The sequence below is a fragment of the Parus major genome, chromosome 3, assembly GCF_001522545.3.
Source record: "Parus major isolate Abel chromosome 3, Parus_major1.1, whole genome shotgun sequence".
In the NCBI taxonomy this organism is placed as follows: domain Eukaryota; kingdom Metazoa; phylum Chordata; class Aves; order Passeriformes; family Paridae; genus Parus; species Parus major.
The window spans coordinates 3,642,125-3,660,826 of NC_031770.1; the positions used below are offsets into that span (position 1 = coordinate 3,642,125).

Genomic DNA, 18,702 nt, shown 5'->3' on the forward strand with positions numbered 1-18,702 from the left:
TTGTCTACACATGTTATTAACATGGACTATTATTAACTGTTTAGTCAAGATACAGTGCAATACCTCTTTGAAATAAATTGCAAAGAGTCCAGAGAGAGAAAGAAAGAGCAAGAGTACCTCATTCCTGGCATTTTATATAGTAACGTGGTATGGAATAGTTATCCATGGAGGTAAGTCAACAGCTACTGTACTTCCAAATGGAACCCAACTTAGTTCGTGGTAACTTCAAGCACAACCAAAGTCCTTGAGATGAGGCAAGGCAGAAGCAACAGTTATCTAGACCTCAAGGAACTTTTCCTATGCCTTCAAATACAAATCTTAAATATGATCACAGCATTTTCATCCAATAAAAGAATAAGCCAAAGAAAGAAAAATAAATGTAAACCAAGTTTATTTTGCTCTTAAGTAGTGTTCTTTAAGCACTACAGCATGGTAAACAATGTAAATTAGTATAAGTCATCTCAAAAGCCAGTTTTTTTTTTTTATTTTATGAGTTGTTAAAAAGATGCAGCCTATTCTAACAGGATAAATATTTTAACCATTTCACTTCGAGTTAATGAAGGCTCACAAATGAGCAACACTCCTCATTGAGGAAAACAAAAAGCTGTTGTCGACAAAGCGACAGCACACACACAAAAACAAAAGAACTGTGTAAAAATAACTAACTGTACTGTGTTCCCATACTCTTTAGAAGTTGCTTTACAATGGGATGATATGCACATGATCTTGCTGCAAACTTGCCATACAACTTGCAAATACACGTAGCCTATAGCCTTACCACTCAGTCCAGAAAGCTGCTAACTGCTCAGAACAAACGCAGCACTAGAATCCTCTGCTTAACAATTAATTCAATCTGCTTTACTCTTTACCTTTTCTCCTAGACTGCAGGACAGACTAGAAAGAAAATTACTCCGAATTAAAAATCGATACTCTTACAGGAAATTGTATTATTTTGCAATATAGTCTTTTACAAGTTACGTTTTGCCTATTTTCCCCTTAGCCACAAAATGGGCATGAAGTAATTACTTTGAAAATGCCTTAATTTTCAACTTCATGCAAATCTAAATAAAGATGACCAAACAAAAGCTTAAACAATGGAAGGATATTTCACAGAAAATTTCTTATACAAAAAACACATAAGAAAAAGGGCCACTAGGTGACATTTTAATTTACAAATTGGCATCATTTTGGTCAACAAATATCCAAGTGCTGTTTTCTTCTATCACAACAAAGTAGCTGTACAGAAAGAAAACTGCAAAACTTGTTTTATTTTTGTTTTTAATCGCACATCTCCTCAGGAATTTCATGTGGATTAAGGATGCCAGGTACAGACATCTGAAGTTTATGCTTCTCCTCTTGAGCCTGCCGAAGGGCTGTTTCTCTCTCTTCCAAGAATAAGTCTGATGTGTCTTCACCTGCAAATTCCTGGGATAATTCACACAAAAACATCAGTTTATTGTCAAGTGCTTATGGCAGAGTAATAGCTTCCAAAATTATACAGGAAACATCTTCCCTTCCTGTTCCCTGACAAGGCTACTTGCATGGTTTTCTGCTCCTCAGGTCACAATATAAAGCAATATTTCAAGATGTTCTTCGTGTATTATAGAATGGGATGCCAAACCCACAAACTGGAGTGTATCACCATTAAAGCAGAATCATTACAATTCTGAAATACCTGACAATTGCAGTCTCAAAACAAATTAACTATTTCCTACAATCTTGTAATTCCAGCATCCTTAGAAAAAATAAAGGCACAGCATTAGTGTGAATTTCAAATTCGATGGTCCCAATTCCAAGCAGAATGAAAAAACTTATTTCCCATTAGATTTAGTTTTGCAGTTGTCCTAAGACATAAGGATTGTGTGCACAATGTAAAACACCAGCAATGATGTTCAAACCCAATTTATGAAATTAAATCCCAGTGAAACAGGTTCCATGAACACCACTCAGTCACACAAGCCATTGGACAGAGTTTTCACTCACTGCATTTTAAAAAGATGCAAAATAACTTCTATTTCTCAAACACTGACTCCACACTGTCCAAAATCTTTCCAACAATATCCTGTTGAAAATTATTTTTAATTTCTCGAGAAAAGCATGCCCAACATACCTTGATTTGAACCAGGAAATCCCTTAGGTGTTCCTTGAAGGCAGGAATATCCTGGTTTAAACTGAAGAGTCCTGTTACGAACAGCTTAACCTGGGCACTAACAGCAAACACATCGGTTAGAATTCCAAGAAGTAAGAACCCACTGGGAAAGCATTAAGGAATCATGGCAGACTTACTCTTGCAGGTGAGGAAATGCAGATTTGAGGAGATTAGCCACATACTCCTGAATAAACATTTGGTTGTTCACTGGATTTCCAGGGTTTAAAGGAGTACTTATTTTTCCTTCTTCTACCAGGTTGAACATGTACGCAAGGATTGACGCATGCATTGTCAAACCTGCACAGATCAAAGCCAGACACACGCAGTTGTTATTCAGAACAGGATGTGTTGCATTGTTTTGATGTTCAGAGGGATGGTTTGCACCACCTGCCTCACGTGCAGGCACATTCTCACCTGCAGTGTGCGAGGTGTCTGTGACCACAGAGAAGATGTGCTGGAGGATATCACAGAAATACGTCTGATAGAAACTCTGGGCAGCCGTCTCTTCCTGTGCAACATTCTGGAGTAGGGTGTAAAGGATCTGAAGTCCTGCAAAACAGGCATTAAAACAGTGACCAAGAGAACAAAATTCCAGCGGCTGGGAGATTTTGGCCTTTTCCAAAACAACAGGAATATCCCAAGAAATCCTGATGGGCAGCAGGATTCCCAGCACGGCACATGTGAGGGCTTTGTGAGGCACTGCCTCCCAGACATGGCATGCCCCTTCAGCTTCATTATACTATCATTAGCATATCATTAGCATAAAGAGCCAATCACACCATTGGATGATCAAAACCCAGACAAGTGTTGCCTATTTAAACATGGAAAGCTGTTTTAATGTTTAGACTTAAACACTAACTAATTACTTTACTTGGTGAAACGCAACTGCAAAACATTCTTTCTCCCCATGCCTAAATGGCTAAAAGAATCCCTGGTGTCACAATTTTTTTTGTGGCACCATTTTAAGCTGCTGCATCTGTTCAGCCGTTTCAGAAGAGCACCAATGGTCACGTGGCAAAACAAGCAAGTAGAAACTGTAATACTGCTCTCTTCCAGTTACAGGAATGAAACAACCAAACATCTCAGCCCATCCATGGATCTCTGGCTGACACCTTGAAGCTGAGACAGAGGAGTTCTACACTTGTGCAAAAGCAGAATCGTGTGAACAATACGGTAAGTTTGATTAAGGAAGAGGAAGAAAAAGAACAGCACTCTACCAGAAAATCTCTGATCTGTATTAAACACTTCCATTTACCTGTATCTGCAACATTTCTCATTGTGTGTTTGAAAGCCCAAATAATAGAATCCAGGACAAGTTTGAACTGTGCAGGTGGAATGGCCAGGAAGGCTGGGAAGCAATGAGAATTTACAGCCTGGAGTAGCAAGAAAAAGTTTGTTCTATGTTCAGGATATTCTTCAAAGTCCTGCAAGAGAAAGGGGAAAAAATCCAAGTCTCCTGAAGTTCCATCATAACATCTTTAAACAGAGCATAATTAAACATAGCATCATTAAACACAGCAAGTCAGTGTGTACTGCACACTTAGTGAGGAAATACTTGACTGAGCAGTAAACATGCTTTTACACTTAAAATATTTATCAATTTTAGCAGTTAGTCCTACACTGACATTTGGCTTCTGCTTGCAGAGGTGCAACACTCCAAGGCCCCCAAAAAATTACTAATGGTTTAAATCAAGAGCTAACCAGAGAAAGTAATTTAAGACAACCACACAGCTCAACTATACAACAAGCACATTCATTTGAGCAGAAATTGCAATCAAGTGCCACAAATGCGCTCTGTGACTGGGAAAAAACCATGAATCACAAGATCCCAAATACTGCAATGATGTTCAGAGGGAGATGTTTTCTCTCAGGTTTTAAGTATAAATACCTTGTTGATCATGTTTAATGTGCACTCAAAAACAGCATCGAAGATCTGAGGTATTTCAGCAGTGATGTGTCCCCCCAGCTTGTTGACAATGATAGCCATGGTACTGAGCACCTCGGGCTCCCGAGCGGCCGGGACGTTCCGCTGGTAGTCGATGAGAACTGCATCCAACAACGGAGGAACAAAGTTTTCAGCTACCTGGTTGGAAGAGTTAAGCCAGGTTATAGCAGTGCAGCTACTGAGCAAAGTCTCCAGCACAGTCTGTACCAAGCTCCTCCTTCAGTTACAGGTGACACTTTTCCTAAAGAGGTTGAAGTTCCCATCCTCTGTCTCCATCTTAAATCTCCTTGACTCCGCTTACCTCTTACAATTCCACTTCCTCCATTATATTTTACATATCTCCTGAAGTAAGTTCCTGTGACCAACAACTGAACACAAAGCAGAGTTCTCCCCAATTCTGCCTTAGGAGTTATTTGTATAAAATAGGAGTTATTTGTATAAAATGCATCCACTTACCATCTGTGGATCATTGGATCTGCTCACCCAGCCAGAAATTAATTTTAAAGTTTCCCTTTTTACAGTCCTCATACTTCTAATCAAGGGCTGCTTTGTTACCATTTCACCTGGAAAATTTTAAAGCTTCAGTTAATTGTGTGAGGTGTCAAAAACAACAACAACGAACCCACCCCAATTAACTTGATATTAACAAAAGAGAGAATACTTAATTTTTATATCTGAATGGCGAAGACTATTAGAGACTTCCTTTGTCTTTAATCTTTGACAGTTGTAAAAACATTCTCTGAAGCAAATGCAATCACAGCAGTTGCTGCTTGAGGAGTTCACCAGGCCCACAAGCCCCAGCAACTGCTTCCTAAACTTCACTGTGTCTGGCAAGGATGAATTCTGGCCATTAGATCAGCTGACTGAAAAGTTATTGATTTCTCTGCCAGTTTTATTCTGAATTCCGAGAAGCTACTTCAAGGTAAACCAGCTGCACAGTTACCAAGATGCATTTAACACTCCAATTTCCAGGTACATCTTGTGCACTGGCCAGAAAACTGGGCACAGCACAGAGTTCAGCACTGACTCATTTCATCTTGTAATGAACTACTACAGGAGCACATTCTACTGAGATGCCACAGGCCCTAAGTTAGCTGGTAAAAATAAGGGAGGTAATTGAGAATTCCTTCTGTGATTGCAAGCCTGCTTTAGCACGACTTTCAGGCATCTCAACTCATTACATTTCTGAAAGACAGCCTTGTAAGCAGCACAGTCTCATCCCAAAACCCTGCTGACATCTTCTGAAGGAATGAATGAGAGCCTATTTACAGACAGTCCTTTAATACTCAAAACCAGAGTGAGCTAAAAGAACACAGGCTACACTGCATCTCAGCAAGATGCTTATCAATTCTAAATAAGCATCCCTGGTGTTCTGCATTCTCCTAAACTTTCTCATTTATAGATGTTTCTTTATCCCTCCAAGGCTGGGAGTTCTTCATTTGACTACAACATCTGTTAAAAGCAGAAGATTTAAGTGAGCACCTTCAGCCCTTCTCCACTCTCCCAAACAGTAAAATAAGATTAACCTAACTGGGATGGACTCTGAAACCAAACGGCAGACACTGCTAAACCCCATTTTCAGGAAGAAGATGGAATTTCTTACCATTAGCCTGAATAGCTGCAGAAATATTTTCACTTAGGCACTTGTACACATTCAGCATATCTAAATAAATTCTTCCAAGCTGAATCACAAAGGGGTGGCCAACTGCTTTACACGCTCGTACATTGGTTTTCAGAATGCTACCAAGCTGCTTAACTGTTTCAGGATCCTTTAGAATATCAACATTCTGTGAAAAAAATTAAGAGTTCATCTTCATTAGTCAATACAACCACCCTTTGGCTTTAAATTTAAAGGCTAAGTTTAAACAATTTATTTTATACACTGCCTTTAAAGAACAGATGACTCAAATTTATGGACTTTTTATAGAGATCCTGCAGTTTATTTCACAGTATTTGCCACTACCTCCAACCGAGTCAGGATAAAACTTCATTTCCTCCTGCTTTCTGCAGAATTATTTTTGCTGCAGTGCCATAAGCTTTACTCTAGTTAGAGAAAGAAGAAAAACTGAGGAGATTAAGAAGTTGAAAACAGATAGAAGGGGTCCAAACGAAATGCAGTATGTTCTTAGGAGAAGTCAGGGTAGGAAAAGTAACTCAAAGTTGCTTAAGTTTCAGGCCCTCAATTAGATTAACTGTAAATGGATTATCTCCTGTGAAGTGCAAGACTGTTGTTCTTTAATGTCTAGAAATAAAAGTATTTTCAAAAGACTGAAAGAAACAGAAGATAAAATAAGAAAATACATACTTTAGGAGAATGGTGGGAGAAAAAAGGAGTAACAGTGAACAGTAATTTTAGCATTTTAACTTTTCTGTTACCCAAAATCCAAGTGAAAGGGAGGCATTAGAAAAACTTACTGAGATGAATTCTGTACAGTAACAGACTGAACTGTAAATCAGATTTAAACAAGTTTTTCTTTTTGTCATTTAAGTCCCCTCTCTCAAAACAACACCTTTATTGTCACATCAATCTCTGTCTTAGCCATGATATAACGAAGAAGTCCACTCCAATTCTGTGCACTTAGAGTGAAAAAATACAACCAGCGGAGGGCAAACATTTAGCAGGGCTTTTGACTTGAACACAGGATGCATTAAAATGGAAGAGCTCACCTTTGTTGCCTGCTGAATGATGCTGTCCCACACCTGGTTGGGCAGCAACATGTACTTTTCTATCAGATGCTCCTGCACAGTCTGGTCTGTCTGTGCCCCGATCATGTACCCAACTGCTTCGTAAAATGTGTGCACCTGACGGGAACAGCAACACCACAAACACCCAGGTTAAAAAGGACTAAGCAAAAACTCTGTTTTACCAGACATGTTTAAACTTTGCACTGGCTCTCATCAACCCTGGAAGTATTTTTTCCAGGTGCCAGATCCACTCTGCTTGAAGCTTCATTACATTGGTGCACATGCACACTACTCTCATTTCATTCTCATGAGCCATGTCCTTCCCAGACAGATTCCTCCTTCCTTTTTTGGACTGGATTTTGGACTTTCCCTTTTTGAACTGTTCCTCACTCCCTCCTTCCTAAATGCAAGAGCTGTAGGTATACACTGTTATAGTAGGATATTGCTTTTTCCCAAAGCAGAATCACCTAGTTACATGCTATGTCTTCTTGAAGACATTCCAGACATGAAAATTCCAACTAAATGCACTTTAATTCTCCTTCCAAACATTCCAACTGACATCTCAGCAATGCAACTTGATCATGGTATTCATACCCTGACACTGCCCCTAACAAAACTAAAAAATATAATTCAACCCTTGCAAAACACCCCTACATTTCAACAGGAAGGAACTGTGCATTAATCTTCAGGTATTATCCACAACCCCAAATCAAACCTACCTGTTGTGGCTGAAGGTCACAGATGATTGTGTTAATATTGTTCAGGATTTCATCAATAAATGGCATGACCTCTCCCACCTGAACCTGGACAAAGTGTCGGCGGCATTTTTGTGCTATTTTTATGAAGGTATCACAAGCCATGTCCTGGACGCCATCGTGGGTTTCTAAACAAAATCAAGGCAGTTACTGCTTTGTAATTTTTCCCCCCTCCATGTTTAGGCATCTTTTTTTAATAATTAAAACAGGAAATTTTAAAAAGCAGATAATTACCATGCATAAATTCAAAGAGCTTGTTGACTACTGTCTTCAAAAATTTCCAGTGAGCTCTCAAAAACCGTGGGTATTGACCTACTATGTACATTATATTTGATGCAATAATGGCTTTATTGTCCTTTCCTCGCTTTTGTTCACAGAGTCCCAGGAGATCCTACAACACAAGAGATTCTTAGCTTCCTCTTAAAGTTTGTCTAGTTCCATTAAAAGCATTTCAAGCAAAACAACCTATAAGTAGTTATATTAAAGATGGTTGCCACAATCAAGCTCAAAATCCAAATAAAGAAATAAAAACCCAAACAAGTGTGTTAAGATTGGAGCAATGCAATAATTCAAGTTTCATCCAAACCCTGATCACTGTGTTTTACACTAAGGAATCTCTATTTTAAATTATAACTAAGGATTCCTGTAGGGGGAGTTCAACAAGCCGTACAGTACTCAATACTGGCTGAGTAGCTGATAGATAAAAATACAGACTCCACATCAAATAGAAGAAATTAAACTACATTCTCTGTATGATTTAAAGCTAAATATTTTGGAAGAATCTCTGTATAACTTTTTAAAGTCTGTTACTCTTGTAAAAATATTACCCACATATTAACCAAACTTTGAGTTTAATCAATGAATATACTGATATAGCAAAAGAGCAAAGTGTTTGGCTAGTTACAGTCATGGGTTACTCTGCCACTCTGCTGTATTTTGTAAGCAATCCCTTTCTGTCTCTTCTGCATCCCCAAAGAATACATTTCATCATAAATTAAATTTTATCTGATGAAAAGGCTACTTGGATCAATGCACTGTTCATGGCTAACTTAGTCATCACCCCCAAATTCAGGATGTAAGATTTCCCAATTCATTTATTCTTATCCACCAAGGCAGCTTTCTAAGATCACAGAGCAGTATTTCTGCAAGCTTGGTTTCTTCAGCACAAACTGAAGTGTGACCAAGATGTTAATTCTGCCCCACCATACCTTAATTACTGTAACCAGGAACCTCTTTTCATCTTCCTCATGCATGGCACCGCTGATGGAGCCGATAGCCCAGCACAGGGTGTTCAGATTCTTCCACGACCACTCAGTTCCATTCACTTGATTGTGAAGCTTTTCAGTCATAATTCGTTCCGTGTCTGCATAATCCAGATGTGTGAGATAAACTGAAAGACAACAACGTGGGATGTTTTAAAGCAGCAGCCTGCATCTCAAATCTGTAAGCAGTTTCATGAAAACCCACTGAAGCTCTCAGGTAAAAGTGTGATGTTTCCTTCCTGAAGTCATGACAGCATGAGGTAGTAATTGAGCCAGGAATTTGTTCAAATTATTTTAAAGATGGACAAGAAATTTTATTGAGAATTTAAGTTCTATGGGATCTCAGCAAAACATCCCATGTAGGTGATGTGAAAAGTCTAAATCAATGCATGTCACATATGACACCAAGGCAAATTTTTATCAAAAGGCACCTGTACTGATGGCCTATGGGGAATATGGCATTGGCTGCCTATGGGGGACATTGTACAGGGTGTAGGGCCATGCATTTTCTTCAGCTCTGTCTTTCAGTGCCACCACATTTGCTGCTTGCAATAAGGCACTATTAAAGTGGAGCTGGTGCTCCTGAACAGGTCTAGGTGGAAGATTCAGGTATCACAACTCAGTCACTTGCATCAGCCCCTAATAGGATTAGTGTCTCCAATATAAAACTCTAAATCCCAGCAAGTCAAGAGCAATTTACAGCCAGGTTCAGAAATAGATTTTTACTGTACCACAGAATACAGCTTCCACCACATTCTCCCCTCCCCCCTTTTTTTTCCTCTCCAAGTGAATCCTATAGGTAATACAACATAAGCAATAAGAACCTGACCTGCATTTTATTTGTTATTTACAAATAACCTTGTATCTGGCAATACAACTTAGGCTGAGGACATGCAGTAATTGTTTCATGAAGCAAAAATGGTTTTCACATTCCACATGCAAATGTATTAAAACAATTAATTTAACCCTGACTAAACCTACATCCTAAGCAGAAAGGTGAGAAAAAATAAAAGTGGGTAAAAATACCCACTACACACACATACACTGCACCTCACAAGCTTTCCAACACACACATTCCTAGTGCATCAACATATTGCTGAGCACTCCGTGTTCCCATCTGCATTTGAAAAAATATATTTAATATTGAAGGTCTAATGTCTTGAATATCTGACAACTCTACTCCCTTTGCTCCCTCAAGCTACAATTAGGACTCTCGATTTTTTTTCCTGCCTCAAAAAACTCATTATCACTGCAATAGCTAAGGACAAAAGTAAAGTAGTGTATTACCACTCCATCAGGTAGTAAAACACTGCATGCCTCATACAGGAAACTTCAGAGCAGCCACTGCCTCCTCCCTTTCCAGTCTGTGTAGTACCTGCTGATAACCATTTCACCCACACAATAATTCAGATCCTAAGATAGCATACTGTAACACTCTGATGCAGCTGCACAGACCCACAGCACACCAAGTGCAGCCAGTTCACTTACCCAACGTTTCTCTCATATTTTTATACAGGTTTATGGAATCCGTATCCTTCATGAATTCCCGAACTACCTCCCCTTGATCATTTTCCACAACCAGGACTTCTTCAGGCTTGGCCATGCGGCTGACCATGAGCAATCGAACCTGGGGGAAGTGAAAACTCCATCAGGCTGCACCACCAACGCTCTCCCAGCTGCACCAGAGCATTCAGCTCAGGAAGCCTCAACCACAGAAAGGTTAAATCCAGCTATACAGAAATGTCAACTAACAAGCCATTAAGGATAGAGTCTGCTGACTTCTCTCCCTCCAATAAACAAAAACCCCAAACCTATGTAGTATTTTTACTTTCCAGAGCTTCAAAATGCTTCTGTCATATTAGGGGTCTTTTTAAGGACCACTTTTCCCAAACACATGGGGCTTCCACCAACTCTAACACTCCAGCCTTCCTGTTTACAGAAACTGCTTAATATAGATTTATTTTAAAATTAATTATTTTAAAGCTGAAAGAGCACATTAATGCTATTATATACTGGTATCATCCTAAAGTATTTTCACAGTGATTATATAACTAGGGTTTAATCAACTATCAATTGCTTTATGGTAAGTTTTCTTATGTCACTCCTTACATGAAGCAAAAGCTCGAATTCACAAACAGAATCTGAATCTTTACCAGTGCCTTGACTTGAACATGGATTACCTTGGACAAAACAGGCAAATAAAGCTGTCTCCTTGGAGGAACATCGAAGTGTTGGCTCCCCGAAAGCAGTGGAGAAGCCGACGTTGAGAACGGACTTTCCCTATAAAGCTCAGCAGCTAAATGGTTCCAATACTCCAGACAAATCTTGAAAATTTCAGTTTCTTCAACTTCTGATACCAGCAACATGTAATGAAGAGCCTGGAAAACAGTGGTTTCAACACCCAATTACTGAGTATATCTCACATCAAGCCACATAGCTTCAAGTTCAGTTATCCAAATCCTGACAAAATGCCAAATTAATGTAAGAGTTTGGAACAAGAGGCATTAACATTGCAATGACATTACTTGCAGGTCAGAGTTGTGACTGGCAGAGCAACTCAAAACCAAGGACTCCTGTCACTTAGTGTTATTTTCAAAGTGTCTTTGTATTCTTAAATCTGAAATAGCCTACAGACATCTTAGAAATGCCATCACCAAACCAGCCTGTTTGTAAATTGTCAAACCCACAGCCTCTGGAGCCTCTGCAAGGCATTTTCAGAACCTCAAAAAAGCCTCACCAGCTGGTGTCAGTGATTGCTATTCTCAAGGCTATTGCTGCTACTTTGTTCTGGATCCTTTGACCCTGGAATGCTGCTCCTTTGCTTTCAGAGAAGTCATCTACCAGAACATTTTCAACTTCTTTCCTGACAGAACAGCCAGAGCAGGCTGAGCAGGGAAAGCCACTGATGCAATTCTGACAAGCTCAGATACCAACCAGAGAAATTAAAACTTCACAGACAAACCTTTTTTGCCTAAGCTTATTATGCAGCCCCTGGTAGAAGATATCAAAGCAATTGCCCATTAGTGAACAAACAGAATGAAATTATAAAATCTGAGGATATTTTCATAGCTTAAGCACTCCAACAACTTAGAGCATTCTGAAAGGTAAAGACCTGATTCGGGATCTCCGCCTACAGTGTCAAAAGGACTCAGGACAGCCATACATTAATCTTTACACACCAATTTATCTTGGTTATTTCACTTAAAATAACTCCTGTAGAGTCCTCTGCTACTCTACAGAGATCCAGTGAATCCATGGAACAATTTCAGGAGACCTGCTACATGCCATGTGCAGGAACTAACAGGTTAGAATGACACACATCTTTCTAAAGTAAACCCATACTTGGGTTCTCTTACACCAGAGCTTACAGAAGTTGAATTTGCAACCATTTTAGGCAGGCATAAGAACTTAGTTAAACATTTCACCATTCTGGACAAGACTGAAAGTCTTCAGAATCCAGTTTTGTAAAAAAATGTTTTACACAGGTCTTCCTAGTACAGCCTCAGTTTGAGTAGAAACTTGAGCCTTGAGCTGTGCGCCCCTGATTCCCACTTATTTTAAAAGGTTACTACTTGCAAATTCAGGAAATTATCTAGAACTGTTACCAGCTTCTCTTTGTAAAATAAAAAAGTGACACTCCTTTGAGTCCATTTTCTAAATGAGAAACAATTTGATATTTGCAACCAATTTTATTAATATGCTTTAAGGGTGTTTTTTTTTGTAGAGGGCTGCCTCCATAATGAAGATATTGAGAACGCTGGCTGGAACATACTGGAATTCAGATGGGCACACTGGATTACAGCTAATCAACCTGCAAAATGTACTTTCCCCTCCCAGTATACCTGATCTCCAGGTTTAAAAATTGGGATGTTTTTTTTCTCCCTGTCTCAGGGCAGTTCCTCAGCCTACAACCCCCAAACCCACACAGGGCTTGATTCTGCAAACAGAAAATGGTGCTTCAAGGGGATATGGAACAACTTCCATTCCCTTGGAGTGGAGCAATAGCAAAAAAGTCACCACAGAACAGTTCAATCCCCACAAAATTATTCACAATTGAAACAACACAACTGAAAACCCTAATCTTGTGATCTACCCCCACTACAGCATGAAGCAGTACCCTCAGTGCTCCAGCCTTTCCAACCCTTCTCTCTTATCTGAATCTCCACTATTTGCCACAATCCCAGTGGTTTCACTGTCACAGTCACTTGGTAGAGCTCTGCCACTGGCACACCTAGTCTTTATTACCTAGGAAGTCTCATCCTTGATGATTATTTAAAGCTTTTCAGTTGGAAAATGGCAAATTAGGCAAGAAGCTACATTGAGAGGGAGGAACTGGCCTAGAGCATGAGCTGGACCCTAGAGAGCAGCTCTGGATGCTCAGTGAAAACACAGACTGAGGAGGTTGTAACCACACCCCTTCTCCATGCTACAGTTAAGCAGAAACACGTAAACCGTGGAAGAAGAATATATTCATTTACTTTGAAGCACTATTTGAAACTTCTATGGAGGAACATGTAAGAAGAGGGTGAGCCACAGTTTTCAGACATTGTACTGGTAAGGGATCATTGAAAACAGAATGCCATTGAAGCATACTAGGAAACAAACCTTTTGAGGGGGTGTTGTATTCTTCTTTTTCTCTTACCCGCTTTAAGTACAATGATCTAGAAATTCCATTAATATCACATCCACTGAGCACGAGAACACACCTGCTACATTTCCAAACCAGAGAAACCAAGCTACTTACCTCCATTAGTGTTTCCCTCAGATTTAACCTTTTTTCTATAAGTAGACCATGCTCCTTGAGGAACGTGCAGAGGAACAAACTGAGATTCTGAATGAAGTTCTGTTCATCATCTTTTCCATTTGAGTACGCCAGTCGGATATTGGTATTTAAAGGAAGCATCTAACAAAAAGAAATCATCAAGAATTTCCCATTCTATACAGAACAACTACACTATTATTAACAAGCATGTTGCTGTTTGTCTTTTAAGAGGAACCTTCGAGATGGACCAAGATTGCCAAGAGAGGAAAAGACTTAAAAAAACCCCTTCGCCCATCCAATTATGATATAAATACACTGAGGAAAGGACTCATGTAGCTGAGTCTGAACTGCTCAGATGGGAATCATCAAATTATATAAATTTGATGCATGGCTTTTAATGAGAAATATTTCTATCTCTTCCAAAAATTAAAGAGAAACTTGCAGAAGTTAGGTCAGTATAGGTCTTGAGACACTTAGTTCTCATTTCCCTGAGAGACAGCCCAAGTACTCAAAATATCTCTTAAATTAATCAAATCGATAGAGCAGAAATACAGCTGCAATCAAGTTCAGAAAAACACACTTGGCATCTTCTGATCAAGCCACAAATACCACCAAAGAACAATGCTTTTTTTATCAGAAGCTCTATAATGAACATCAACCTGTCAACTTTCTACAGAAATGGATTTTGTGATATGAAATTCAAAGGGAGATTTCTGAAAAACATTTACCTGTTTTAACTGCATCATGGTCAGTGTAAAAAGTGTTACAAACTGTTCTTCATACTGGCTTACACTGACACCTGCAATCTCTGTGAGGCACTTCAAAGAGACATTTCGAAACATGGGAACATTTAAGAACTGTTGAGGGAAGGAAAAAAAAATAAAGATCATTACAGAAGTGTTGTACAGCTTTTCTGCAACTGGTATTTAAATTTAAGAGCTATCTTTTTTTTATTTTTTTTTGCAAGAATACCTTGTATATTAGTGTGCTGATTAACTTGGTCTCAAATATATATCCCAGAGGAATCCAGTTCAGAAATCGCAGCAAAGTTTCCAAAGTTGCATGGACTAAGGGAGCATTTTGGGAGTTTTCCTGTAAATGACCATTTAGAGTTTATGTCATTGTGACACTGTAAGGCACAAAGTGGGGGAATTTTGAAAACATCATTAAAGAAACGTGACTTACCATCACAAACTGACACAGCTGAAATATCTGAGAGAATTCATTGCACATGCTGTAAAAAAAAAAAATTATTTGAAAACTAAGCATTTCCACATTCCATAAATCAAAATATCTGTGCACACAGGACAGGTCCTTAAGACCTATGCCCGTGGAGGCATTCAAAAGCCACCTGGCTTATCCCCATTTTCATGATAATAATGCATATTTGAAGTAGTTTGAAGCCTGTGCCTGCAAATTCTAAGGAAAGAAGGAAATACAATCAATCAGCGCTGAATGCTGTGTTAAAAGCACAGAAACCATCAGTCAACAGATACTACTTGCAGCAAGGTACAAATCCCTGTGTGTACAAAATGAAGTTAGGGATCCCCTAGGAGTACTGCTTCAAAGAAAAATCAGTAACCCTCCTGGGCTCACAAATGGAATTACACAGCTGTAGGTGTTCACACAAAAGCTCCAAGTGAGACCAACTATTTAGTAGCAAGCACAAAGTCTTACTCTGTTCATTAAGATTTAAACAGATATACTTGCCTGTCTTTCAAATGCTTAGCTTTTACTTGAGTAATCTGGCCACTGGAAAAATCAAAGACTTCCTCACTCAGCAGTTTCAGGATCACCATGTTGTTCTGGCAGAGGCTCTCACTGGTCCTGCTCGCCCCCACAATATCGCTGATAAACGTCGGCCAGTGCTTCGGCCACTCCTGTTTCAGGATCTGCAAAGGGAAGCAGCCACACGTGAGACACGCAGCAAAGGCAGAGATGTAGAAGGTTCAAAATGTTATCAACTCCAGCTTACCTGAACAAGAATCATATTCAGTTTCCCAATATACACTTTCTCCTTCTGGAAAGGAGAAGAGAAGAGTCAGGTTTTGCACAACACTCTCCTCCCTCATCCCCCCTGAGAATGCTTCACTTACTTCTACACATGTTGGGTCAGATGAGGTCTTGATAATTAGGCCAACAACGTATTTTTTAATACCTGCAGAAGAGGTAGGGATTTATTTTCAGCTATGCCAGATATCACACATGTAGCAATAAGTATTTCTGAATTCAGATTCTTCATGTCTTTAAACCAGAAACACCTCTAACGGGCCAGATAAGCATGGGTCACTGAGCATCCTTCTTGTGTGCTACACGGGAAAAATACACCTTTATCAATCCTGACAGGGGATATTTCAGAGGGACAAAATGGCTTTACACATAAACTATTTCAATAAAGCAACAGACTAAAGATTAGAATGTCCTTGAAGTAATTTGTACCAGATGAAAGTGAACTCCAAGAATAAAGAGAACTTCCTAAGTGTGACTGCAGTTTTAATGCCAGGTTTGCTGAAGTGCATGGAAAGCTCTGACACATGACCTGCACTGCATGCAGAAGTTCACAGATACTCCAGTCTACTTGGGTGATCCATTTTCAACACAGGAATTCTTACACACAGCATTTCAAAGTCAAACACTATGCAAGAGCTGAGCAAAGCTTCCCCTGTGACATCTCACAAGAACAGAACTCAAAACTTCATTCACTAATACAGCACAATTCGAGTGCAAACCACTGGGCTTTTATAGCACATATGGATGCTCTGAGTCCACAAAGTCAGTAAATTCTGCTTTATTGCATTTTCTTTTTCCTTACATTGGCAACTGGCCAACCAGGGACGCACAGTGTGTTAGAACCATTCATTTTGTTGTGTTTTTCCTCCAAATGTTTTTAAATTATTTTAGAGTTTTCAGCTCCACCATAAAACCAGAAAAACCCCAACCACTGTTGGAAGCTACAATGGCCAAAGTTTCATTTTGCCACCTAACCCTCAGCTCACTCCTAACTACTAAATCCATGGAAGCCACGCCTCTCCCAGTGACAATATCTATTCTGCATAAGAACTCCTGAGTCCCAGGAAAAGGCACACACAAAGGGCCTGGAGTCATGACCCAAGTGAACATTCCAGAAGCTCAGCTCTGACACTGCACCCCAAACCAGGCAAGTGTTTTCTTGTCGTAAGGAAGTTGGAGAATTGGTGGATGCTTTGCTATTCAAATTCACGAACCCAAAAATCTTGTTTCAATCATTTCTTCAACAAGACGAGTCAGCTGGCTCACGCAGACAACATGCATATGTTGAACACTTCAGGACTTGTCACTTTAAGGAGAAGAATGTCTTCTGTTGAAGACACAATCCACAGCCTCTGTTCCAAGTTTTATAACTTGTCTAAGGCTTGACCAAATTCATGTTTGGTTTGGTTCTTTTTCCTCATTTCAGGCTTAAGCAAGAGGATTAAAAGGGACAATTTATTAATTGCATCCTCATGAAATCTGGAAAAACTAGATCCAGACCTTGAGCCATTAGATACATACTAGACAGGAGCTGTTCTACAGGTAGTTCCAATTGCAAGTGGAACTATTCATCATTGTCAACTGGGATCAATCCCCATCACTCCAGGAGAAGGTCATTATTAAAGTATCGCTGTCAGGCACTGGGTAAGAGTTATTACCAAGCACTGGTCTGACATCATAGGCCTGGTCTGATGTTTTAAACTTAAAACACACTGTTTGGTGAAGCACTAAAGTAATTCACAAATGAGATATGAAAGCCCCCCAAATAGCATGGAAATAGGCTTGCAGTGTCAGAAACCAAACTATTATAACCATCTGCCAAACCACTAAGGGAAGCCTACTGTTGCAATTATTTGCATTTCAAAAAGGAATTAAAAAGTTAATAGTGCTCTTAGAGTTCCAACTGTAAATCCATGATATTTTCCATCTTGCTGCATCAATGGCATTAAGTAACAACTTGAATATTGTGCTGCCATCGATCCGGCCCTGCGACCCACAGAGGAGAACAGCTGCTCTGCTCCACAGTTTCTCCATTTAAAAAATTAAAATAAAAGTAAAAATGGTGACCACAGCTCAAAAGACAACCTAAAAAGTTTGCTCCTTTTCACACATCACACTGCAGGCTCCTGAGATTGTCCATCCAGTGAACAAAGTCATATTCTTGATCCCCTAAAAGCAGCAGCTATCCAATTCTCTAATGCCCTTTTTGGCTCAGATGCCATTTTCTACTTTTTCCTCTTTAACTTCAAGTGTTACGCTTTCTGCTCCATATTTAGTAGCTCATTTATTTATCATTCCATAGGAAAGATAATTTTCAACAGAACAAATGTATGTCAAATCTATATTCTGACAAAAATCAGCCCAGAGGCTCATTACCATCTTTCAGCAGAACATGTCCAAGAACTGTTCAGGAGTAGTAATCCATGGGATAAGTTAAAAGCACAGTGTTTGGGGAACTTAAAAGGAAGTGTTATGTTAAAAAGGAAAGCACAGGACATGAACAAGCCCCACAGGCACTGCCTAGAAGGTCTCCTTCCATCACAGAAGCAGCTGAACAAGTCTTGAAGAGGCCAACACCACAAGTGCCAAGTTCAGGTCCTTTAGCGAGCCAAGCAGGAAGAGACAGACAGTGCAGGAAAACAGACCTTCCAATAAAACAAAACAAAAGCCACACTGACCACAACACCCAGGACACACAAAATGTTCCTCTGAGATTATCTGACCTTGCAACTGCACTGATCTCAGGACAACCAAAGGGAGCAGACCTTGCTCCAGGCCCGGACCAGCCCCAATTCCACTGATGGAATTTTCTGGAAAGCTAAGCCCAAGAAGTACTTCATACAAAGTACCATAAAAGGGATGATAGAGCAAGGGCACGAACTTGAGGCCTTTCAGAACATTCCTGAATGTCCATCAGATACTGTCATCCTTCTGTGAAAGCTGCTCCTCGACAGAGAGTCAAACATCCAGTGAAACACTTCCTGGAGGGAAAGTTGTTTTCCCAAGTGACCCAAGCTATGCAATGCTTAGAGTGAAACTGGGACAGTGAAGAATGTTACATTATCCAACATGACTAATTTCTGCAGCCTGAACTTGAGGAAATATCCTACAGTTTAACCTTTAGATGTGTTCTA

At 39.6% G+C, this 18,702-nt stretch overlaps 1 protein-coding gene across 2 annotated transcripts in view; it reads right to left on the minus strand.

Moving 5' to 3' along the window:
• Positions 1-374: 374 nt before the first annotated feature.
• The window catches only part of XPO1 (exportin 1), a 34,232-nt gene continuing 15,904 nt past the window's right edge, over positions 375-18,702 (minus strand). For both annotated transcript variants that reach the window (XM_015622580.3, XM_015622581.2), the window contains 21 exons: positions 15,655-15,716; positions 15,534-15,578; positions 15,269-15,450; positions 14,744-14,792; positions 14,531-14,650; positions 14,287-14,415; positions 13,541-13,699; positions 10,977-11,174; positions 10,285-10,423; positions 8,743-8,924; positions 7,769-7,925; positions 7,499-7,662; positions 6,762-6,896; positions 5,698-5,881; positions 4,551-4,657; positions 4,038-4,232; positions 3,405-3,573; positions 2,564-2,698; positions 2,287-2,446; positions 2,111-2,207; positions 375-1,425 (listed from right to left, as the gene is read on the minus strand). In XM_015622580.3, the coding sequence (XP_015478066.1) occupies positions 1,279-1,425; positions 2,111-2,207; positions 2,287-2,446; positions 2,564-2,698; positions 3,405-3,573; positions 4,038-4,232; positions 4,551-4,657; positions 5,698-5,881; positions 6,762-6,896; positions 7,499-7,662; positions 7,769-7,925; positions 8,743-8,924; positions 10,285-10,423; positions 10,977-11,174; positions 13,541-13,699; positions 14,287-14,415; positions 14,531-14,650; positions 14,744-14,792; positions 15,269-15,450; positions 15,534-15,578; positions 15,655-15,716 (2,915 nt within the window). In that variant the 3' untranslated portion in view covers positions 375-1,278. The remainder of the gene's footprint in view (positions 1,426-2,110; positions 2,208-2,286; positions 2,447-2,563; positions 2,699-3,404; positions 3,574-4,037; positions 4,233-4,550; positions 4,658-5,697; positions 5,882-6,761; positions 6,897-7,498; positions 7,663-7,768; positions 7,926-8,742; positions 8,925-10,284; positions 10,424-10,976; positions 11,175-13,540; positions 13,700-14,286; positions 14,416-14,530; positions 14,651-14,743; positions 14,793-15,268; positions 15,451-15,533; positions 15,579-15,654; positions 15,717-18,702) is intronic.